The 25930-nt window shown below is 45.8% G+C and overlaps 1 protein-coding gene across 1 annotated transcript in view; it reads right to left on the minus strand.

Annotated features, from left to right (window-relative positions):
• RGS8 (regulator of G-protein signaling 8) overlaps positions 1-23361 on the minus strand; it is a 31380-nt gene extending 8019 nt beyond the window's left edge. Inside the window, exons 1-5 of the mRNA XM_004688545.2 lie at positions 23288-23361; positions 23092-23165; positions 21101-21229; positions 18345-18446; positions 17484-17548 (exon numbers count right to left, since the gene is read on the minus strand). Coding sequence (XP_004688602.1) covers positions 17484-17548; positions 18345-18446; positions 21101-21126 — 193 coding nt within the window. The 5' untranslated portion in view covers positions 21127-21229; positions 23092-23165; positions 23288-23361. The remainder of the gene's footprint in view (positions 1-17483; positions 17549-18344; positions 18447-21100; positions 21230-23091; positions 23166-23287) is intronic.
• Between the last annotated feature and the right edge of the window lie 2569 nt (positions 23362-25930).

Raw genomic sequence — 25930 nt, forward strand, 5'->3', positions numbered from 1 at the left:
ATTATATGTTTTCATTAAGTACAATCTTTCTAGCAAAGGATTTCATGATTAATATACACGTTCATTTTTATTAATCAATACCTTGCATATTGCCAGAGTTGATCAGGCTTATTTGGAAAGGGGAAATTGCATTCATTGATAGCCTATGCCATCAATAATGTTTTAATTTTCAAATGCCTTTTCTTATAAATTATCTGAAATCAAGGAATATGCTAAAAGCAAGACATGATATAAAAGAGTTTCCCATCAGGCAGGATTGGGGTAGGGAAGGAGGGGAGAGTAACATAGTTAGACTCAAAGGAGAGGTGTGCTCAGCCTCCCACCCCTATGCCTTGTCCATGAAACCCCTTGCAGACACTCTTCTTGCCACATCTTTTCACCTCCTAGTGTCTTATAAGGAGTTTCAGATGGTTCCAGAGTTCAAGGGAACTCAGATTGGAGAAAAAGCTGCCTACCAGTAGATGGCCACTTCTCGCAGAAGGGCGCTTGGGGCCACGGCTCATGGGCAGACTGGGTAGGAAATCATCTGGGGCTGTGGACGCCTCCAGGAGACACGTGTTCATGGGAATAAGGGGGGTTGGCTCGGCAAATGGGCTCGGAGCCCACATGGACTAGAGCTATGGATGTTATCAATGGACACAGGGAGAACTGGACACCACAGGCCAGGATCTTTCCCTGCTGACTTTCCACTGTGATCAGAGGTAAAAGGGGGGTGGGGTGGAGAATGGGGCTAGAATACTGTTCATTTATTTCAAAGAACAAATGCAAAGTGACTTGGAAGAACCTGTTGCTCATAAATCCAAAGAAATGAAATTCCTTGAATGGGAAAGTTTGTGTGCAGTTGTAGATGCTGTTTTATTTTACAGTAAGAAAATAGCCTTTCTCCCTTCTTGGATAGTATTGGTAAAGATAATTCAGCTAAGGGAACTGTGTCTGACCCTGTACCAGGCAAACGTTACCTCTGCATCTAGGTCTCAGCTTTGTCGAGTGTTCCAGTGGATTCATAAAGAGAGAGAATCCCTGCAAAGTGCTCTCAGGAATGTTGCTTTACTTCCTTCCATTTTATAGGCGAGGAAGCTGATTCTTAGAGAAGTGGTTTGGCTGGGCCAATATTCTTATTCATATAAGAATAATATGCAATATTAAGAATATATGAGGAGCAGGGTGAGGGAAGGGGAAAATATTTATGAGGAATACTAACTCCCAGTCCAACACAGTAAAATTGCTATGTCCACTCCTCACTTATTCACACATTTGCTCACCCTTATATGGCCCAGGCATGTTGCTAGATGCTAACAGAGCTAGACTCACAGAACTCAAGGTCAAAGGGCAGAGCCAGTCAAGAAAACCCCAGTGTCATGTACTATGAGAAGTTACACAATAGGGGAAGCATAGGCTGCTGTGCAAGTAGCCAGGAGGAACAGCCGGGCCAGACCTGAAGAAAGGGAAGATCTATAGAAAGAAGCTTCTAGGCTGAGGTATAAAGTTGAAGAAAAGGAAGCTCAATGAAAGAAGGAAAGGGAGGGAATTGCAAGAAGGGGGAACCACATAAATGAAGACTTAGAATTAAGAAAGTTTATATGAGTAATTAGAAACACTTTAGTAAAACTGGTGTTTCTTTTTCACAAAGAAGGAGCTAGGAAAAAAACTAGAAAGACACCCTGGCCTCTCCCAGAGCCGAAGCCAAAGCAGAAATGTTTAAGGCCAAGAAAGGAGTGCTGAAAGGTGTCCACAACTACAAAAGAAGGAAGATCTACACTGTCACCCACTCTCCAACAACACAGGACACTGTGGCTCTGATGGCAATACAACCATCCTTGGAAGGGCACCCCCAGAAGATGCAGGCTTGACCTGTGTGCCATCATCCCGTTTCCTGTCAACTGAGGCAGACGAGGAAGACAGAAGATAGCACACCTGTGTCCGTGGTGGGCGTCAAGGCCAACAGGCTCCAGAGGACACAGGCTGTGAAGAAGCTCTGTGATAGTGACATGGCCCAGGTCAGCACCCTGAGCAGAGCCAGGGAGAGAAGAAGGTGCATCTCCACTGGCTCCTGACTATGATGCTTTAGGTGTTGCCAGCTAAACTGGAATCATCTAAACTGCATTCAGCTGAATAATTCTAAATATAATTTTTTTTCACCAGAAAAGAAGGTCTGGGGCCTAATAATAACAGCCATAAAGGATTATTGAGCTCACTTACAAGATAGACATTTCCCCAGAGGTCAGAGAGATGGAAGGTAACAGCACCATAAAGGCCAGGGAAGAGAACATTTCCAGGAGGAAGCAGCCAGTGCTAAACAGAAGCCACCTGGCCTGGGAAGAGCTCATTCGCTGCAAGGACAGACCCAGCGGCCTGTGGCAGGGGCAGTGTTAGTGGGTGATGAACGTCCTTACCACAGGGTAAGGTGTGGTTGTGATGAGGAGGAGGAAGGAGAGTTAATTCAGATGTCTCTCGCTAGAAGGAGAGTAGAGGAACCAGAAAGAAGTGAAAGGAAGCAGGAAAGAGGACAGGATGGATGATTTTTTTTGTGGTAAGTTAGCTGTGTGTAAGTTTAAATGTTGACCTGACCAGAGAAGTGTTGCTAAGCAAGAGGTGTTGAAATTAAGAGTGTAATCAGTAAAATGGAACTTTTAGGAACGCAGGATATATATAGGTCTTTGAACAGAATTATGGACAAGAGGAAAGGCTGCAGGGAAATTTCTAGAAGGTGTTCCTCTCTTGTTTTAGCTAAAGAAGGTGGGATGATAGACTTTTATTTTTATTTATTTCCATAAGGGGCAGGACATTTTACTTATTTACTGTATGCCATGCTTTTTATTGGGCAGTTTACAAACACCAGCTCATTGATTTTCTCAACAACGCTGATCTCTCATCCTCCATGGGAAAACATTAACGCTTACGGAAGATGAATGGATGTCCCAGTTACACAGCTGGCAAGAAGAGCCAAGTCTCCCTCCCAAGTTCTTAGGACTCCAAAGCAAGATCTCTCCAGATGTGTTTGTAGGCAGAAGGGAAAGAGCAAAGGAAGAGAGACAATAAAAGGCAAAAAAATAGCATCAAGTGAATGCACATCCTAGAGAATGAGAGGGCCTGAACAGAAGTGAAAAAGCTTGGGCCTCCCTGGTGGCACAGCAAGTTAAAGCACAGCACTACGAAGCTGAAGCCACTTCAGCATGAGTTCGATCCCCGGTCAGGGAGGTGACCCACATGGCACAGCAGACCTCTCCTGTCTCACCTGCTGCTCCCCTCAGCAGTGTACTTCGTTAGTTAGCCTGTTCTGCTTCTTGCTCTGTCTCTGGTGAATCCTCTCATTGCCTGTACCCCAGTTCTGTATGCATAAATAAATAAATCTTTTTAAGAAAAGAAGATGTGTAAGAGCTTGTCTTCCTTACAATCAAAGAGAGAGGGAATAAAAGAGAGAGGGAGTAGATAAAAAGAAGGAGAAATTATCAGGGCATGGGCATAGTTACAGTGCAACAAGTTGAACAACTTTCATCTTTATTGACCCGGGGTGAAGCCCCTGTAAAGGTGGTCTCCTAAAGGTACTGGGTTTGGGAACATGATACGAACTCACAAGCTAGTCTAGTGAAACATGTATTAAGCAAGAATCTAAGATAACTGAATAATTAATAAGTATTATATGTATAGTGGGGACATCCAGGAGAGTAGGAAGTTGTTTTTTTTTTAGATTTATTTATTATTTATGCATAGAGAACTGGGGTACAGATAAGAGTTTCAGGGGAGGAGAGAGGATTCACCAGAGACAGAGGAGTAGAACAGGCATATTAACGAAGTACACTGCTGAGGGGAGCAGTGGGTGAGACAGGAGAGATCTTCTGTGCCATGTGGGTCACCTCCAGGGCGGGGATTGGATTCGCATCTAAGCAGCTGCTTCTAGCTTTGCAGTACTGTGTTTTAACACGTTGCACCACCAGGGAGAGCCCAAAAGTAGGACGTTTTTGGAGCAACTACTTAGGGAAAATGAGTAGGAAGATGAGCAGAAGAAGGCATGCCATTGTGAAGGCCTAGATTTTACCTACTAGAGAGGGTTATACTGCACCAGGAACAAGAACTGCCAGTTTTGGGGTGTGCCTATCATTCAAAGACAAGACCATCAGTTCAGGCTTGTAAATGAACTTTGAAGCTGGAGAGCAGGGGGGATTTGAGACCTGACCATTGGGATGTAGATAAAGAGAAGAAGGAAAAACAGGAGATTTAAAAAGTGAAGTTAGAGGGGAAAATCTTAATAACTACAGCAAGTATTTCCTGAGTCTCACTTTGGGCTGGGCACTGCACCCAGCGCGTTATAAACATGGGGTACTTTCTTCATAGCAAACTTATAACCTAGGTCCTGATATTTGGGCCATACTGCAGTAGCAAACATGACGTTTAGAGAAGTTTAGAACAAGTGGCCCAAGGTCACGAGGTGAGTAAGTGGCAAGGATGGCAAATGATGAAGCCACGGTCTGTATGTCTCGTGGTGCCGCAAACAGCTCTGAGAGATGATGGGCTCCCAGGATGTCTACACCAGAAGGGCTGGGCGGGACGGAGAGGCGAGGACTGCTGAGTGTAGGACAGGGAGCCCGGGAGCGCAGGCAAGGATGGCGATGTTTCCAGTGATGAAGGAAAGTACTTGCGGAGAGGAATAAAGAAAACATCGCCAAGACCGGTGGAGAAACGGGAGCAGAACATATGAACAGGAGTGGGCTGGGGCAGCAGCATTCAGCTGAATTACCCTGAAAGCGACTGGGGCGAGCTGAGTGGGAGTGGGGATGCCCCAATACGTAGACTGCTACATCCAGCTCAGGGACAGAGCCCAGACCCTGCCTGTCACACCCCTTGGACCCAGGCGACACCACCCACCATCTCAGAGGGAGCGCAGTGACTCTGATAACTAGCTCTCCGATGCTGGATAACACAGTCCACCTCGCTGGGTCTCAGGCCTCTTCAGAGGGGCGCTCCCAGGGCTGTTCACATGTTCCTGATCTCCCCAACGGCATCAACATCAACAGCTTCATATGCAGAGGACTCTCCCATTCCATGTGCCATACTGTCCGATTAGCCTAGGTCAACTCACTTAATCCTCACACCAGCCCTCTGATCCGGGCAGATGTTCTACAGCCAGAAAACTGTTTAAATCCCGTGTGACTCTGGGAAAGGGCCTGGACACTGGAAAGCCCAAGTCTGATCATCTTGTAAAATGGGAGAATACTGGGGTCTACTGCATTGCATTGTTAGGGTTAAATGAGGTGATCCATGGAAATGTGCCCGGTAATACATGGCAAGCTGTCAATCCATGATAGCTATTCTGGAAGTTTGTTTTACACATAAGGAAAGTGAGACTTGAAGAGCTTAAGGAAGCTGGCCTGTGGTCACTTGACCGGTAGGAGGTGGGAGGTGGACGCATGCACACATCTGCCTGTCTCCCCTCTGGTGATGGCTGGCAGGCCCCACACTGTCACTGCCTCTGAAGGAGAGATGAACCACAACCCCAAGTCAGGTCATCACACTGAAAGGCACACCGCTGGGCACACTGGCCATCTGACTCCCAGCCGGGGGATCTCTGCAGAAGACCTTGGCCTCCACCACTTCCGTGGTGAGCAGAGATCACCAGGTACCCCCAGTACTCAGGACTCTACCTGAGTGCTATTCACCCCACAGCGCTAACACCCACCTTCTGAGTCCCTCCTGCGACGCTGTGGCTTGCCACAGAGTGGACAAACACCTGGCACCAATTACACAGAGTGGACAAGCGTGTGGCCCAATTACACTGTCACAGAGCTTGGGGTACAACCTTGCAAAGACGCATTTCCAGGCAGGCTTTTTGGGAGAGGGCGAGACAGCAAAGGAAAAGCTCGCACTGGAAATATGCCAGAGATTCCAAAGGAAGAGCTTGAGTGACAGGAAAGACTGCCAACCTTGTCCCCTTGAATCCTTTCTAGAGCCTTTGACTGGAGAAGCAGCAACTGGAGAACTGACTGGCAAGGATGTCCCAGCAAGTTCATAGAACCCCCCAGACTGCACCTGCCTGCAGCCCTTCTGCTCTGCTTACCACCTCTCACAGCCCCAACATCCCCACAATTTCCTAGCCCCAGGGCCAGCTCTGAGCAAAGAAGGGGTTGGAGGGGCTGGGGAGGGTCACTGTACAAAGACTAACTTTACCTGGATAATGGAAGCAGGCCGCTCATCCCACACCCCTGGGCTACAGGACCCGGTCCCTATCACCAGAGACACAGCAGGGTTTCTGCGTGCAGACCGTGTGTCCACCTGGCTCACCTTTCCTGCTTCTGTGACCTAACAAAGGAATTTATGGACTAGAGGCAACAGGAGGGATTTCATCTTCCATCTATATTCTGACCTCCCTCTTCTAACACGCGCCCCCCAACTTTTCCCCAGCAAGTGATTTTCCTCCTGACTTCTCTGCATCATCCCTGTCCCCCATCTTTCTTCTGTCTTTTGTCCATGTCCTTCCATCTCTCTCCTCTCTTACAGGACTCCTTCCATTTAGCTTGTCCACTCTAGTATGTTAAAGTGTGGGATGCTGCTTAGCTCTAAAGGAGCTGTTGGCACCTCCTGGCATCTTTCAGCATAACCTGCTTTGAGTTTTTGGCTTCCTTTGCCAGGACTATATACTCCAGACCCTTCTGCTGTGCTCAGGAAATCAGGCAGCTGGACAGAGCGACTTCTCTCTGACCCTGAAGCATCCTGTCTGGGATTATATGCTGACTCTGACACACACTAGCTAAGTGTGACCTTGGGCAAGATGCTAAACCTTTCTGTGCCTCAGCAGTGCCGGCTCCAGGGGACCAATGGGGAGAATCACAGAGACCCTCATGCCAACAGTGATCATATTCCTGTACTTGGGGGCTTGAAGAATCATCCGACAGAGCATATTGTCCTGATTCCAACAGACAGAAAACAATCTTGGCAACTTAAAGTTGAACGTTTTAGGAAACTGGGAGAGAAACAGGGGTCATCTGCCTTTTCTCCATTTTGTTCTGGTTTTCTACATTGGCCCTGTAAAAAGTCAAGTCTCTAAGAGCATCACATATTTTTGAAGATTCATGTCTATCGAGTCACAGGAAGGAAGTGGTCTGGGGCCAAAGTTCCTGGAGCACTGGGCAGGACATTGGCATGCTCCTGGACATGCAGACTCTCCAAGAACACACCCGTGGCTGCACATGCTGCCGGCTTCCCTCGCGCTCTGATACAGGGCGCTTACATAAGGAAAGAAACTGGGTCACCGTGAATGAGCAGTGCAGCTGGTGCAGCAGGGAGGGGAGCTTAGGTAACAGTTCTAGGTCCAAGAGCCCTGATGTATCTGGCATCAGGGGTGGGCTTGAGCCTAACTCAGTCTCCAGGCCTGGAAAAATACAAACTTACAACAAAGACATTCTATTTCTTTTTTGGCCGTTTGCGCTCTCTGTTTATCAAAGTGCTGTCCTCTAAACCAGAGTCTTCTAGCATCCCTAATCAATTAGAAAAAAAAACAAACTGATGAATGGGTTCCAAGGCCAGGCAGAGGAGAGGAGAGGAAAAAATATTTATAAAACCCAGATACATGTAACTCTGATGAAGTCCATACCTTTGATTGAGAACAAAGTTCATGTGTTTGAAATTCCTGATGAAAACAGCATTAGACTCACAGCTGCTACCTACAAATTAAAGGTGTTTACAAATGGTCAAGGCTAAACAAGATGTAGGGAGTATTTAGAGAAGAAATGATTTCCAGTTACTGACATTAATTGACGAGCAATTCATATGCTAATTATATTTAAGTTATGTGATTGGCTTCATTCTCTTCAATGAACTCCACTTTGTTAGTGTTCATATAGAGAGGTGAAAAACTAGAATAGTAGCAGGACTTGAAGACTGTTCAAGACTTAATGCCTAGAAGGACCTAAGAGATCCTACAAAAAAGCCCCATAAGGGAAACAAGAAACAGGCTCTGCCTGAGTCACGTGGCTCCTTGTTCCTAGGAAATGGTCACAGAAGCTTAGAAGAGCCAGGTCTTACCGCTCCTATACCCTCCCTTTGTATCAGGCAGAAGCTGAGTCAAGTTATAGCAAAAGCAAACATTTTAAGAAATTGGCAAGAAGTTTTCTATTACAGGGGCGACAGCAGAGATGTGCCCCTGAAAGGAATAGAGTTCAGCATTCACAGATGACTCCTTCACTACAAAGAGGTGTTATCAAACACATGTGAACCAAACTCTAGTCTAAAGTGTTTCAAAAATGAAGTGCCCGAAATAAAGAGGCATCCTACTGTGTAGGAACAAACATTTGCCCACCATTACAGGAACTGATATAAAAAATCTACAAAGAGCTTACACAACTCAACAAAAACAAAGTCACAAAATGGGTAAAAGGGCTAAAAAGACATCTTTCCAAAGAAGAAATGTCAATGACCAACAGGCATGTGAAAAAAATGTTCATCACTAATTATCAGGGAAATGCAAATCAAAAACAGGAGACCACCTCACCCTATATTAAAAAAAAAAAAAAGCTGAAAACAATACATTCTGGCATGTGTTAGGCCAGCCTGAGAGGGCAGGGGTGCCAGAAAGGCTCCCGGACCTTACAGACTACTGATGGAATCCAGGGGGAGGCAACAGGATTCTGCCCACATTGTTGGTTGTGCAGATTGGTTGTGTTGCCCGGGCCTTGCCTGGGTCTTTACTTACTTTATCCAGTATATTCTGCCTTGGCTGTTCTGAGCTGAGCTGTACCCTTTCTCCCCCTATTACCCTTTGGTATAAATTCTCTCCCTGTACTCCTTGGTGTGGCCCTCCTCCCTTGGAGTCCCTTCTGGCAACTGGCCCCAATAAAACTCTCTTCTCTAAGACTGCTTGTGTGAGATCCTCTAGGCAACATCTTTCAGCGAGGATATGGAGAAAAAGGAACCCTCTTATAATGCTGGTGGAATCTAAACTTGTCCAGTTACTATGGTATAGCTGTGTGGAGATTCTTCAGAATACTAAAAATGGATTTGCCATATGATCCAGTGATTCCACTCTTGGGAATCTACCCAACAGACACAAAAACACTAAAAACACTAAAGGAAACCAGCACTCCTATGTTTAGTTCAGCACCCTTTACAATAGCTAAGGTATGGAAACAACCTAAAAGTCCCCAAACAGATGAATGGATCAAGAAGATATGTGATACATACACAGTGGAATACTACTCAGCAATCAAAAAGGATAAGCTCGTGCCATTTATTACCAGCATGGATAGAGCTGGAAGGGGTTATGCTAAGTGAAATAAGTCAAAAGGAAAAAGATAAGTATCAGACGGTTTCACTTATATGTAGAATATAAACAAACTGAGGAAAAAGACAAAACTTGCAAGCAGACCATACGAAGCATGCAACAATAGAGGAAAAGAGAGAGGGGTCAAGATAGGAAAGAGAAGAGCACAAGGGACTATGGTGGTAGATCTCAGTACCATGGCAGTGGTGGAACTACAGGGGCTACTCCTGAGAGAAGTCATATGTGGTACAAAAAAGAACAACTATGTAAGAAAATAAATAAATTTAATTAAAAAACTTAAAGGTCCAAGAGAATTTATCTAGTTGGTTTGGTCCAGGAATAGCACAGGAATGTTAAATTAAGAGAGAACATAAGATTCAACAAGTGGACTTTTAAAAATGCCATTCCCAAAGGAATTCTCACATACATTGAAGGGATATTGTGAAGGGTTAGGAAAGGACTATCAGGACTTGGTGAGGTATTGTGGAATCTGAAAAAGACCACCCATAATTTTAATACAACCTCCATTCTACCCTATGTTCAATCTTAAACTGCCCAAGAGAACAAGCTGCTGACAACATTTCTAGCAAACAGGAGGTAAGAAACGCAGGCTTCCAAGGAATCTCATGTGTTACTGATGGAGGCCAGGAATAGAGAAACTGGAAAGGAGGCACCATGAGACCACAAACTTGACTGTCACAATGCCAAGAGCAGGAGGTAGGGTCAGAGGAATTAGTATAGCCACTGACCCCGCTATAGAAACCAAGATCCTTAGGCACCCAATGCCTGGATTACAAAGCATAAGATCCAAGCAGGTGTCAGACTGCTGTAGGCAGTGTCTAGAGCACAGACCCAAAGGTTACAAATATGGAACCTGCCGGTTTCACTCATAGCAGAAGTGTAAGGGATTGGGGGGAAAAAGTAATTGTAATGAAATAAAAACTAAAATCAACAAACAACTATAAAACAGAGACATTGTATGGCAGAGAAACAGGAATAGGATTTCATGGGAAGAGCTGGGTAGAGCACACAGTACTGTGGTGATGACACATGGATGACGTGGCAGTGGGAAATCCTCAGGGGTTGCAACTGAGATGAAGAAGCATATATTGTACAAAAATGAAGAATGTTGTGAAAATTTAAAAAAAAAAAAAAAGACATGGGCCATCCCAGATGGCACAGTGGATTAAAGTATAGCACTAAGAAGCTAAAGCTACTTCAGCATAAGTTCGATCCCTGCCCCGGAGGTGACCACATGGCAGGCAGACCTCTCCTGACCTGCCTGTTGTTCCTCTCAGCAGTGTACTTCATCAGTCGGCCTGTTCTGCTCCCCACTCTGTTTCTGGTGAATCCTCTCACTGAACCTGCACTTCTGGCCTGTACCCTAGATCTGTATGCATAAATAAATAAATCTTCAAAAAATAAAAGATATGGAGATTGAGCCCATTGTAGAATCATTGGTCCCTTTAAAATTCTACATCCTGATCCAAAATCAGCAACTAATTGAGGACTCACAAAGATGAGTCCCTCCCGACAAAAAAGAAGATAATAAAACCTAGGGCTATCCCCACAAAAAGGCAGCTCTTCCTGCCTGCTTGTGTCTCAGCAAGTATCTTTTTCAGGGGTGAGAAGATTCATCAGAGACAGAGTGGGGAGTAGAACAGGTGTATCTACTGAAATACACTCCTGAGGGGAGCAGCAGGTGAGACAGGAGAGGTCTGCTGTGCCGTGTGAGTCAGCTCCCAGGCTGGAGATCAAACTCAGGCCATAGGGATGATAGCTCTGAGACTTAACCCTTAGGCCACAATGGAGACCCTAAACCTGATCTTTAAATATAACTAAAGTCTCTCACTCATGGAGAAACTTGTCTGAGAAACTCACTGCGTGCTGCTGAATGGAGCCTTTCCCAGAGTGAACCCAAAGACCCCACACTCCAAACCCATCAGTTTCAAAAGTGATATCATAATAACCAAAATCATAAAGATAGTCATATTTATGGAGTCCCTCCATGTAAGCATCATCATGTTCAGCATTTCAAACCATTTTAATTCTCACAAAGCTTCCCTTCCTCGTTTACAGAAAAGGAAAGTGAGGTTTACAGGTGTTACTTACTTTGCCGTACCTGGTAATTGAGACTACCAAATTGGAAGGCTGGCTGCTTGCTTTCATTCAAACCTCTTACAACCAGCTTTTACTAGTCGTCTTCTCTTTTCCAGGCACCCTCATGAAGGCTAAATACACCCACATTTCTGGGGGCTAATACAAACTACTAGCAAGTAAGCAGGATGGCGAGAAGGAGATCCTGTTTCTTTTCCACCCAGTTCTATTTCACACAGCTCTCTCTCACCCTTATCCTCCTACCTCCAGAAAGCACACCTGCTGCATTTATTTCTTTGCTGCAAACACCTTTTGCCACACCTGCTATGTGTGTGGAATCTGTGATGTACAACGACTAAGAGCCCTCAAAGGCTGCTCTGCTTGAGAACTTGGAGAAGCTTCAGGACAACCTTTAGGGTGTTTCCTGAGAAGCACGGATCCCCTGCCTCAGCAGAAAGATCCAGATTCCTGGTTTTTCTTATGTTTTAGAGCAGTGATTCTCAAACTGGGGTGGGGGTGGGTAGGAAGGTAATCTTACTGACATCCTCTTCCCTTCCCCCCACCCATTCTCAATAAGTCTGAGGTAACTCCAAGAAGTTTTCGTTTCTCACCAGTTCCCTACAGCTGTTAGTGTTCACACACTGGGTCATATATCCCATAACCCAGTTCGAGAAATTTTTGTCTTACAGGGGGTTATAGGGACAGCTGTGCAGTGGAAATCCAACTGGTAATCTGAGTATTCTCAAACTAAGGACCATGTCCAGTACGATTAAGGAGCTTTGTGAACTGGCACCTCTAGTGTTTGTTTGTTGGTTTGTTTGGGATTTTCTGTTTGATTGCTGTGTGACCCGCTTACATTTTCTTTATCTTTGTTATCCCAAAGGTGGATAATTTTTTTAAACTTTCTTTTTCAAGATAGATACAAACTATTAACCTGGCCTTCTCTGCACCTGGGGGAGAGCAGGTTAGCACAGTCCTTCCCTGCTTCATATAAAACAGCAAAATGAATCAAGGATTAAAGGGGTCTGGAGGGTGAAGTACTCGCATCCATCTAGATGCCACAGAGACTGACTAGCAAAAGGAAGGAGGAAAGAAGCCTGTCTGTACTTTCAACTTAAATCTGTAATAAACACAATTTTTATGTCAATATAGCAAAGGAGGATGGAAGAGAGGAGCGAGGGAGAAAGAAGCAGGAGAAAGGAGAATAGATTTGGAGTAAAGAACTGAATACCCCACTAAAAGCTAGGCAAGGGTCCTCCCTCGTGGCATAACAGGTTAAAGTGCAACACGGCAAGCGGAAGTCGCTTCAGTGCGAGTTGGATCCTGGCCCCGGAGGAGATCCACATGGCACGGCAGACCTCTCCTGACCCAGCCGCTGCTCCCCTCAGCAGTGTACTTTGACGATCTACCTGTTCTGCTCCCCACTCTGTCTCTGGTGAATCCTCTTACTGCTCCTGCATCTCTGGCCTGCACCCCAGTTCTGTATGCATAAATAAATAAATCTTTAAAAAATAAAAAGTAAAACCTAGACAAATAACAAGTATCTACCAGAACCATGAGAATCAAAGCAGAAAATCCACCCTGCCTTTCAGTCATCTTGCAGGAAAAAAAAAAAAATTCCCCCACAAACTGAGAGGCTTCACTCTCCTGGTTATGAGCTGAGAGACAGAAAGGTTTCTGGATGGACTCACACACACCCCAGGGGCAGACAACATGCACAGCTCACAGACACCAAATCTAATTGTTACCAGAACAACAAGAAAAAGATGGCAAATTAATGCACAGCAAAAAATTTTCCCCATCTAATGAAGCCATCTGCAGTTTCAATTTCATTTTTCATTTGTTAGTTAAAAAAAAAAAAAGCAGTTAGGAAGTATTACCTCCCAAACCTCAAACCTCAAAGGGTACTTCTTCAGCTTTGTGCTGTATTGCAGCAAATGTGATAGAGAATAAAAAGGCTCCAGTATTTGCTTTCCAGGTTCCTTTTTATTCTAAAGTTTAAAAAACAACCAAACTGCTTTTTGTGTGTTTGAAATTTAAGCCTGTGAGGGGCTTGCTGTACCCAGGGCCTGCTGAGGAGAGAAGCGGCTGTAACCCAGGCGTCTGAACCCTTATCTGCTGGCTGGAGCCATCTCCGCCTCATAGCACGTTTACATAATGCCGCCAGCCAGGCTGACTCAGTCCACCTGCTGCAGGTGATTGGTTGTTGCCAAGCCTCAGTGGGTGGGTGCTACAGACAGCACCCTAGAATGAGGGGGCAGAACTGGATCCAGCCTCTGAGACACCCTACTCCGGGTTCTTCATCGCAGAGTGATGGAAACAGCTTTCCCATGGGACTGAAGGATTCTCTTATGGCCACTGGGCTATGAAGTAGCTGAGTCCGTTCAATTCCAGGTCCCATAACAGTTCATGTACGCCATTCAGATGCACATAAGCATCTTTCCCGATGGAGTAGAAACAAAGCTCTATTTTATTTTTTTAAGATTTATTTACTTATGCACACAGAACTGGTATACAGGCTAGAGGTGCGGAGGTGAGGGGATTCACCAGAGACAGAGTGGGGAGCAGAACAGGCAGATTGAAATACACTGCTGAGGGGAGCAGGAGGTAGGACAGGAGAGGCTGCTGCGCCATGTGGGCCAGCTCACTGGCCAGGGATCAAACTTGTTCTGCAGTCACTGCAGGTAGCTCAGAGTGCTGTGCTTTAACATGTTGCACCACCAGGGAGGGCCTGAAACAGAGTTTTAAACTAAAGCTGCTCTTCTGCTCCCCAAATTGTAACAGGGTGGTCCCTAGGAAAAGGGGAGGTACATGGAGCAGAGAAACATGTAAAGAAGCGGCTCTTGTTTCTTAACCCTGAACTGTGTGAAACAGATGTGGGTGAGAGACCTATTGGGAGTTGACTGTGACAGCATTGATCTTAATTTTCGTTTTATTCTTTTCCTCCCAGACTTGTCTGGCCATTTCTGTCTCTTTCCTATGGGTCCCGGCCAGAATGTGCTTTAGACTTATGGCAGGCTCTCAGGCCTTGCTTTGGGCCATTCCCTTTTGGGTGGACTTTAAGCTATAAGGGGATGGTGTTTGATTTAGAAACTGTATTCTTTGTCTTTTCTTCAGGTGTTTGATTTAGAAACTATATTCTTTGTCTTTTCTTTATTGCACACTATTTTTTTAAAGTTCCTTTCTTTTAAAGGTCTTATATGTTTTGTCTTGATGTGGCAGATCTATTTAGAACCTATTTAGAGCAGGCAGGTTTGGGGGTTCAGGGGTGTCCTTCTCCCTGGGCCTGTAACAAAATGAGTGAGGACTCCTTATATGGGCAAGATGAAATTTAAGAGGGACACTAAAGGCAGGATTCTATTGGGAATCTTGAGGCAGTCAGCACGCTGCCCCATCTCTGGTGTTATTTGTGTTTGCCCAGGATATCTCTGTCTCCACATCATCCCACCGCCATCAGCTCTTGAACCTAGATTGTGTACATAATGAACACTCAATTCATCCTTTTTAAAATAAATGAGTGTGCAAAATACCTCACAGGATAGGGATGGTAAAGAAGCTCTGTAGACTGAGAATGAGAATGTAAATAGTAACTTGATATTTCAGAATTGGATAAGTTAGGGAGGGTGGCTGCCTGGGTGAGGAGAGTTTCCAGGAAGTAGGTTCTAGATGCAGATGCATTATTCTGGAGTCCAGTCACTCAGCAATTCTCTCTGCTTTTTAGGACATTTTTGTTGTCTTAATTGCACGCCTCTGATCAACTGCTGCTTCTCCCAAGGGACCAGCACATGCGCAATCCCTTTGGAAACGCTTAATCAGCCCTAATTGAGTCATGATACTAACCCAAATTAATTAGACTTTGAGAAACTTGTCAACACCCTTCAAGGTAACCAGAGCTCTCCTCCTCCAAAACCTTCACGGAGAGTAAGAGTTCAAGTTCGGAAACTTGAAATTCTGCCAGTGATCCCTGAAGAAAGACCCCTTTCTTTCTCACAGACATCCACTTCATCAGTTTTTTTATTTCTGTACTAACAGACATTTTTCTCTACTAAACAGGAATAAAAACAGAACATCAGATGCCAAGGAGGATCACAGCACTTCAAAGTTCAAAAAGTCTGTTTCTGGAATGGTTTTACAAGCCAGCAATCTGGTGTCAGCTTGTAACCTCTTAGTACAACCCCAGCTCAGCAAAGTGTTACTGCATTCCTGGAAACCCTGAGCATCCCCCAGAGAAGCAGAAGCAACTACCTTCAGGTTTAAAAGTCATTGAATCAAACAAATGAATTAAGCCTCAACATTGCAGGGTCTCACCTGACAGCAATCTTATGCCTATGCTTCCATCCACTCATTTTACCACTATCTCTCTAGTGGTTTAACATTAATAATTGGCAGTAAAATTTGCAGGTTATGCTTAGGACACATACATTTTTGCATTTGATAGCCCAAAAGCATCCTTAAAAAAATACCAATATATTCTTATAAAATACCTTTGAATACAGAACCCAAAACCATCTAAAGGTATTCCTTTATTCAGCACCCAGGTGATAGCACACTGGTGTTTCTATCCCCATTTTAGAATGAGGAAATAGCCTTAGGGACTTGAATTAAGTGAGTCACCAAAAGGCTGAAATAGAAACCACACTTCAAGATGACCTTGAATTAAATCCAGCCAGAGAAGAAGGTGTAAATTGATAGTGACACTTATTTAGCCTAATGTGACTCCAGAAAAATAAGGCAGAATAGCTTCATTTAAAAACATAAGCTTTGCTGTCAAATCCCAAGTATTATGGTGCATATGCCATTACCTTGGCAAAGCCGCACATCGGCTTGCTGTTGGGGGTTTCGCCATATGTTGTTCATGCTGGATCTATGCTGCCTTGTCTTCCTTCCTAAGTGTGATCCATACAACACTAAAATGACTATTTGCCTCACAAAATTACTTGCTACAATATGTGCTCATTCTTAAATTCTGCATATCATTTCTAAAATCTATTCAAAAGCATTTGTTAGTTTTTGGGGGCTTTGGGACAGTCAGCACGGAGGGAACTGCTCTTTCAGTGGAAAATAGAAGCATTCCTAAAGACATCATCTGAAAAGCAAGTGACCCATCAAGGCCATTCAGCTACCAAGTAGCAGAGCGGGTCAAAATTGAGACCACGTGGGATCTGACCACCTGCCAAGGTCTTTGCTTCATCGTACAAAATCATTCCTGGGTTAAGTGGGAACAAAGTCTGAACTAAAATCAGTCCTTCAGCTTCCAGATCAATTAGAACTTCTAATATTGACAAATTAAACAGAACAAGTAGAACAGGGAATATCTGTGTGAAACCTCCCTTTTCAGAATTCCTCTTCTCTTTCTGGTTCCTGCTTTCCTGTCCCACATATTTCGTGCCACTGCAATTTCAAAGCCCAATGAATTTGGACTTGCCTGTGATGCAAAACACACAAGAATGGAAATGTTGGATCAACATCCAAGTGCCTTTCCTACACCTCAATATGCATGACTATTTCTGCCTTTGTGGGAAACAAGAGGTAGTTTTGATAAGGAGGAGAGAAAAGGGAAGAAGAGAGATAAGAGAAGTTGTGTCCCAATAAAACTTGCACTCAGTTAGAAATTGAGGCACGTAAAACAGCTGCTGGGGGGGGGGGTGTCTGTAAAACCTCCAAATAAAAGGCAATGATAAAATTCAAAACTCTGCTAAACTTCAGTGAATGACAAAAATCACAGAATACTCATTCGACTGGTGACTAGCCCAAGACTCTCCATGACTTGGCAGTGGGGATGGGAAGATCATTTAATTTTATAAAGCAGATCTGGGCTGGAACCTAGACTGTCTGCTTCCTACTAAGCCCATCACACCAACTCCCCGAGCTAAATTCTCTCTTGTTACAACTGCTGAGACCATGAATACTCTCCAGGACAGTACTTTCAACCAAGAAAACTGAAGAGAGGTGCTCTCTTCCCACCACATTTCAATGATGCGCTCCTACCTCTGTACCCCTCTGAGCAGAAGATCTGTGAGGGCCGGGCCTGGAGCTCACTGGGACCACAGCACCAGACCTGGGCCAAGTAAATTTGGTGCATCTTTTACTAAATGGCTGCTTTGCTGCAACATGATGCAACGCGAATTCTACTTACACTTATGGGAAAGAAGCACATCAAAGGAGTCTGCCCACCTCGTAGCTTCTTCTGTGGAGAGCCTCCTGAGAAAGAAGAAACATCCATCTTGAGCATTTCTGATTGGACCTCTCCTGCAGCCATCGCTGACATGGCTTAGGGAAACAGGGCAAAGGGGGCCAGCAAGACCACACCCAGAATCTTGCAATCCTGACTGGATAAACAGGTACATTCTTGAGTAACTGAACCAAAAAATTCCAGATTGGAAGCCGGTGAATTTAGGATATTGGCTGGCTTGCTGTCTCAAAAAACAGAGCCAAGTGAGCACATTGATGTCAGTATGTCTTGAGAACAATGGAAAGCAACTGGTCTCGGAGTTGGAAGCATGAAGCTCAGCTTCTGATACCTCCGTTATTGTCCCATAATTTCTTCACTTCTGAGACGGGGATAATGATGCACTGCTCACCACAGAGCTGTGAGAGAGGCCAATGAGGTAACATCTGGCACACCACTTACCACAGTACCTACACTCTATGGGCCCTGAGTCCCGCCTACCTGCATTTCAGCAGGTTTTTAGAGTAGCTTTGAGAGTGCTTCCAAATAGAGAGCACAGAATGACAAGTAAATAGAACCAATAAGTACCCAGCGTGGAAGCTAAGAGTGGTGGAAAATATAGTTTACTTAAATATAAAAGGAATTAAGTCATACATCTGAAGAGGAAAATAAGCACGCTTTCATTCATGTCCAGAGACAGAAAGGAAGCTGTCAAGAGCTGGGATTTACTGTTGTGAGTCAATAATTCACTAGGGAAAGGGGGTAGGTAACCCCTGGAAGGTACTCCGTGGGGGACACTCTGAAATGTCATGTGTCCATACTACTCACTTTAGAGCCCGGTTGGGTTTGTCAGGAAGAATCGCCGTGAAATCACTACAGGAGTCTGACTTGTGAGAGAGGCATCCCAGTCGTGTCCTCATCCCTTTGTTCCTGCAACAAGCACGGGGTAGGACAGGGACTGTCATGCTAACAGCTGTCAGCTCTAGAAAGGGTCCCTGGAGCTGCTGCTGCAGGAGTCAGTATCTTCCTCCCATCACCCCAGAGTCTCCTCAGGACCAAGAGGAGAAACACCTAGAAGACCAGGGGACAGACTCACTCCCTCTTTCTGACTAGCAGAATAAGCTGTAGGTACCCTACCCTAGAGGCTCAGTGCTTTTTAAAGCTGACACGTTGATGGTAAGTCAATGAAGGTCATTAGCTGGGAAGCATTCTAAATTAGGATTCTCTGTAGGGAAAGGAAACACAGAGATGACAAAATAACAATCCACATCTTGCTCCCCTGCTTGGAGGGTAAGATGGCAGCCTTGGCAACAGCTCCTGATTGCAAAGCCCCAAAAGTAGTCCCACACAGAGAGCAGAGGGAACTTGCATGCCCCGGGGGTATCATGGAGTCCCAGAACATGAAATATGGGGGTTTCATGGTAGGTCGACTCTGTTACAGGTTCTGCAGGCTCATCCCCAATCTTGACACCCTATGTGAATGACTGGACCAACAAGAATGGCGTCTGCAGGTGAGAAGAACAACGGGCACAGCCAGAAAGTGCCACTGTCCCCTTTATCAGCTCTTTTACTCACTGAGCAAAGCTCTTCTATTCTTACGCATGCTTAAATTTTTTAAAAGATTTATTTATTATTTATGCTTACAGAATTGGGGTATAGGCCAGAGGTGCAGGGGCGGTGAGAGGCTTCACAAGAGACAGAGCAGGGAGCAGAGCAGGCAGATTGACAGGGTACACTGTTGAGGGGAGCAGCGGGTGGGCCAGGAGAGGTCTGCCACACCCTGTGGATCGCGTCTGGGGCTGGGGATCGAACTTGCACTGAAGCGACCGTGGCCAGCTTGCAGTGCTATGTCCTAACCTGTTGCGCCACCAGGGAGGGCCCCCCATGATTAAAATTTTAACATGCCTGTTCAAATTCTCTTTTTCCTAAGGCCTTGACACTTAAATAGTTATCTGTTGTGGCAGATCCAGTGAACACTTATGCTAATGTCCCTTTCTGGCTCCCAATATTAACTCCTTTCATCAAAGATTGACAAAGATTTTATCTTTAATCAAAGATTGACAAATGCCAGCCCCAAAGGCTACCTGTTTGTATAAATAAAGTTTTATTGGAACACAGGAGCACCCATTTGTTCACATAATGTCTAAAACTGCTTTTGCGCACCAAGCAGAGTTGGGCAGTTCCAACATGGACCATATGGCCCAAGAAGCCAAAAATATTTACTCCCTGGTCCTTAGCAGAATGAATTTACTGACCCCTGACATTTAACCATAGCAACTCCTCATGGGAGTCAAAAGTAAGTGGGAAGGCTTTGGAATAAACCCCTCAGGATTTCAGGGTGACATCAAAGGGGACTGCTACCTGCATATTGGTAATAATTTGCCACAGAAATAGTCCTAGAAGATGTCATTCCCCAGGGTGAATGGAAGTTCTTACAGCCGCCTGGCTTTCCTTCCATTTTTTCACATTTCCTGGACCTGGACAGAGATGTTAGAGGTCATCCAAGTCCATCTCTTCCTCTCCAGAGGGTTTTCATCCCTGACTCTGGTCTTTGTTCACAGAAATCTTATCCACCTAACGTTCACTGGAGATGGCATTATATTTGGCAGCAATGCACAATATTTGTACTCCATAGCCCATCTCTAAGAGGCCTTTTAAGGCTGGAACATCCAAGTTCCCAGAAATAGCCTTTCTTCTGCAGAAAACTGGGCTTGCATTTCTCTACTCTCACCTCTCATCTCAGCTGGGTGCAATGGAAGGCCACCAATCTTGTGGCAATTCAAAACTTAAGGCCCAGTGTTCTGTCCCCTGCCACAGCGGACATCTAAGTCCACTCACAGATCACAGGGGGCTCTGACATGAGGTCACACAAGCAACTAATGAAGGACCCTTGAGTCATCACATCCCTGGAATTCAAGCACAGGTCCTGCTCGGGATGTACCCAGACCAGAACTTCATCTCTCCGAGGAAGTTCATCTCTCCGAGGTCCAGCATCATCACTCATAGAACAGTCAGGTCAATGCCTCCTATGAGCAATTAGGGAGGTTTCAAAAAATGGCCCATCACATCAGCCAGCTTGCAAGGTTTTGCAGGGGCCCATGTAAAGGTGCTACTTGTGACCAAGACACCTGTGATGTGTCTTGCAAAGGACGCTTAAAGCATTGGCAAAATTGTTCTACAAAATATTCTTTGGCACAAAATGTTTTAATTTTTCATCTGATCTAGCTGGATAATTAGGTCTTAAATCAGGGGAGCAGAAGCAAGAGTTAAGGGTTATGGGACTTAAAATAAAAACAAACAGCTTGCCCCATCTTTTGTCCTTGTCCCATAACTCAGTGAAGTCTCTCAAGGGTTCATCAGCAGCACATGCACAGCTCTAATTCACGAGCTCCCCAAGTCAGCTGAGTGGACAGCACAAGGTCACAACTCTGCAAGAAGCACCCTGAGAAACATACCACAGTCCACTCAGGGAGGCGGGGATGGGGGATTGCTCCCGGGAATCGAAGGCCGGGGCATCAGCAGGGTAGGCAGGAAGAAGAGAGCGAGGACAGGGCAATGCAAGAAGATAGGTTAGCATTAGTTACCTGCGTGGCATCAGTAAAGCGGCCATACAGGCCCCCGCTTACGGTTACCCCTCTGGCTGGTTTGCAGGGACGGCAGGGCAGGAGGTTAGACTGCGGGGCACAGGGATTTACCCTTTCGCGTCCTCTCACCTAAAATCAAAGAATCTGCTGTAAGAGGGGCCACCCTCTTATCTCACTGTGCTACAAATACTGTCACAGGACTTTTTCCCAGTGGAACACCTCCTCCCCACGTACTCCAACCCCCCCCCACACACACACACAAAAATCAGTTTCCTGTGAGCAAGGACAACCAACCCAGGATGGACAAGAACAAATTGTTGGGTGACCTTTCATCACCACCTGATGGTTTGAAGTTCTGTGTCCCCAACCACCAGGCATCAGCAGTTAAGTAGGTCATGTATCCCATGAGAGGGAAGCCCGGGCCCGGCAAACCAAAAATTACTGTTCTCTGTGTCTTACTTGAGAGGACCCAAGTGACGTCAGCCAAGCATGGGGGAGGGGAGCCAGCACTTGTTCCAAAGTCATTGGGTTGTTTGACTGTTCTGAGTCACACCCCTCTAGAGGCAAAATGGTTGGGAGGTGGGAAGGCACAGCCTTGGGAGGGTGTGAGTGAGAATAAAGTTGGAGAAACTCCAAGGGAGGTTTGTGAGGCACTGTCACCCCACAGGCTGGCCCTTTTCACAGGGCTCACAATCCCAGTTCAAATAAATAAATATGTAAGCCCCTCTTCCTTGCCCATGGAGATGCTGCCTGACCACCCCCTTCCCCCTCAACACAAAGACGGGCCCATTCCTGACCCAAGGCCAGGAGGACACAGGGAAGGCATTGAGGCTGGGGGCTGATGGAGGACCCCATTCTTAATGCTTCAAACCTTTTGTTCCCATAGAAGAGAACTGAAGGGAAGTGTTGGGGAGCAGCCCAACCGCAAAGTTTCCCCCAGGGAACTCTTGACACCAAACATAGAATCTGTTTTAACAGAAACCTAATTTATATTATTTTGCTATTGCCTGGAACATTTCATAAATACTTTTAAAAATAACTTCTCTGGCATTACATAATGAATAAAATAAAAAGTTTGCTTTGTTACATTTTTTCAAAATTTCATTTTGATTCTGGAAAGGCTCAATCCCAGGAAATTGGATTTTTATTCCTGAGAACAGAGACATTTTTTTTTAATCTTTTACCTAACTATATTTATTCCGGCTCGCCCAAAAGTCAGGAAACCCTTTACAGCTGCTTTGAGTCTCTGGAAATCAATATTTGGGAGCGCCTACGGCTCATTTCTCCTGCTTGTGGGACGGAGCCCCAGGAGAGGGAAGCCCAAACCAGGGACCTCATTAGCCTGCAGCTGAGCGGAACCAGGGATGACTACCCACACTGGCGCAAGCAAGGTCATCTGGGACAGGTGCTACCAGATATCCCGTCACTTCCTTGCTGATCCTGCGTTCTCACTGCTAGCCCACACCAGCTTCCCGAGCCATTTAAATACCCACCTCGCTCTTCCAAATCCATCACTGCCCACCATCACCCTCAGACCTGTCACCGTCCCTCCATGTAGCTAAATCTCAGGATCAAATCCATAAGATCCAGCGGGACCCTCTGACCCCACTATCTCATACTCCCCAGCACACTGGGACGCTTAGTCCATTTTGCCTTTGACTTCTGGGGGGACCAGCGTTAGGGGTAACCCAGAGTCCAGGAAGGCCAAGAGTGTGATTACACCCACAGTACACATATCGTCTTAGGTGGACATCAAGTTACAGGGGACTCTGGGGCAAGCAGGATGGAACAAAATGGAAAAAGGGTACTCAAGGGAAAAATAAAGGTTAAAAGCAAAGAGCAAAGATTTATAAAAGGGGGAAGAGAAACCAGGAGCTTCAGCGGAGAAATTAATCAATATGCATAGAAGGCAGGTTAATTAAATATGAATAATGCAATCAGCCCCCACAGGCACCGTGGAGAGAAATGAAAAAAGCAAAAGCGATACTCACTGTCTTTGACCAGTCCTCATGGCCTGCTGGTCGTTGCCAACTGGGTGGTCAGAAACGCTGTGGGCTAAGGAGCTCTGGGGAAAGAGAAGATCTTTCTCTTAGCAGTCAAATCCTTGGTGGTGAAGGGCATATGTGCATAACTCACAGGCACACGCTCGCACACACACACACATGCATGCATGCACGCACAACACACCTCCTACCACTTGAGCCCGGCAGCAGGCAGCCCCGCTGAAAGCTCCTTTCTCTGCTTGCCACATCCAGTAAATACTAAAGCAGCTACACCCAGCAGGCGGCTGCTCAGCTCCCGGGCACAGTCTGCACACCCATCCTCATTGGCAGGATGCAGGAGGTGCCCCTGAGCGGAGCTAGCCAGGAACTCCTCCTGCACCTTCCTCCCCAGTCTCACTAACCTGCTTCCAGCTCTTCTGGCTGCAGCTCAGGGAGAAGTCCCCACAGCCCAGAGCTGCCTCCCTTTGCACCCTGAGGCTGTGCAGGGGGCAGTGAAGGCACAGGTATTAACTCTTTCCAGCCCCCAGCGAGCTGAAATCAAGAGTCCAGGGGGCCCTCCTCTAATGAGCTCCAGCACTGTTGACCGAAGGCTGGTCCCTGCTTCGAGCAGGGAGCATAAAGATCTTGCCCCAGACAGCTGCTTGACAGCAGGAACCAAGCAGAATCAAATCTCCTAATGAGCCAGGAGGAGGGGGACTGTCTTGCTGGGTGTGATGTGATATGATAAATGCAGAGAGCAAGAAAGCTACGGGGCAGGTCACACATCTAAATTCCACCCCCTTTCTCCCAATTTCTATTGTGTAGCACTACCAAGCCAAACCTCACAGACCTGAAATTACCCCCTCTGCCACATCTCAGCAGTCCCCCTAAAGCCACTGAGGCAATTCCCCCTCCAGCCCTTCTACCTTTCTACCCCACCCCCAGCAACAACCACACTGCTGCTCACTTCTTAATGAGAAATTTCCACCTTCTCTGCCTCCTCAAACATGCACATTCCAACTCTTCTCCTGCCTCTCACCTGGTTTTTCCTACAGTAGAAATTCACCTCTCTCCCTCATCTATCACCTAGCAACTTCCCCCACTTGCATTTGTTACGAGTGAGACTTTTCCCTTTGTTCTGCCTCATCTGCACATCATCCCTATTTTTTCTATCTCCTGCCTTTTTCTTCCAATCCGCCTTACCCACGTGAACCTTCACGCTGACCGTTTCTGTTCCAGAAGGAGGACTCTCTGCCTGCTTACCATAGTAAAGGAGTTCTCCGTGCAAGTGGAGTACCTGGGCCAGCAGCATCAACATCACCTTGGAATGTGTTAGAAATGCAAATTCTCAGGCCCCACCCCCAGACTGCAGAACCAGAAACTCTAGGATCACCTTCCAGGTGATTCGGATGTGTGCCAAAGTCTGCAGACCACTTCCCCGGGACAAAGCTTCCCCTTCCAACTAGATCTCTAGGCCTGTTTTCACACTGGAAGAGGCTCCAAATGGAGCTTCTCCGCAAGTCATTTCCGAAACCCAAACGGCAGCATTCACTAGAGCAGCAGAGATCCATCTGGAAAGTGACGGCTTTATACTAAAGACACTAGATGCTATTTGTTCAACCTTTTACTACGTAGAAAGCACTTTCATATATTGTCACTCAATGATCCCAAGCCATACTCAAGAGGGTTTAATCATCACTCCTGTGTTACAGACGAGAAAACCAAGACTAGAAAAGAAGCAGCTTTTTCAAAGACATGACACACGGACCGGAACTTGTGCTCAGACTTTGAGAGCAGAGATTCTCCCCTAACGTCACAACGGCACCCGATATTTCCTGGCAGACTGATTGGTGCAGAACCTGTGTCCTCAACGTGAATGGTTTCTGCCGCAACCACACATTGCCTGATGATAAGATGAAATAAAAAATCTGTGGCTGCTTCCCCAGTGACTCACTGTCTCTCTCTGACAATGTCCACAGTGGCCCTCTGTTCGCTGAAGGGAACTTAGAGCTATAAAATGAGGTGGGGAAAAATGCTTTCCATTCCTCATGAGCCCTGTCTGGGATCCCATCAATAGTGGGGAAGAGGGGGACATGGTTGAAATTCAAACATAAGAGAATCCTTTACCTCTGGACATTTTCCTGGTCAACTGGATTATAAGGAACAGGTACACAGGAGAACCAATGAAATAAAGGCCTTGGGTGAGCACATCCAGGAATGTTTATCTGAAAAGATGGATCAACCCTGGATTCCAAGGACCTAGCTCCCTTGCACTGCCTTTGAGTTATCTTATTTAACTCTTTCCACACTTACAAGGCCAACATCTTTATCATCCCCATTTCGCAAAGGGGAGAACAGAGAAGCCTTTTGTAAGTGCACAGCTGGTGTCAGATACCAACTTGACACTTCCAGCCTGCTCTGCCCTTTCTTTTATTATTGTTTAAAGATTGATTTATTTATTTATTTATTTATTTATTTATTTATTTATTTATTTATTTATTTATGCATACAAGAACTGGGGTACAGGCCAGAGGAGTGAGGGTGAGAGGATTCACCAGAGACGGAGTGGGGAATAGTACAGACAGAGCTACTGAAATACACTGCTGAGGGCAGCAGCAGGAGAGACAGGAGAGGTCTGCTGGGCCATGTGGGTCAGCTCCCTGGCCAGGCATCAAACTCGTGTCACAGTGACTGCGGTAGCTTCGTAGTGCTGTGCTTTAACCCGTTGCACCACCCAGGGGGCCTCTGTCCTTGGTTTTTTGTTTGTTTGTTTGTTTTTGTGGTTTTTTTTTTTAAGATTTATTTATTTGTTCATACAAAACTGGGGTACAGGCCAGAGGCTCAGGGG

The sequence above is a fragment of the Condylura cristata genome, unplaced genomic scaffold, assembly GCF_000260355.1.
Source record: "Condylura cristata isolate star-nosed mole 26May11 unplaced genomic scaffold, ConCri1.0 scaffold00024, whole genome shotgun sequence".
NCBI lineage: Eukaryota > Metazoa > Chordata > Mammalia > Eulipotyphla > Talpidae > Condylura > Condylura cristata.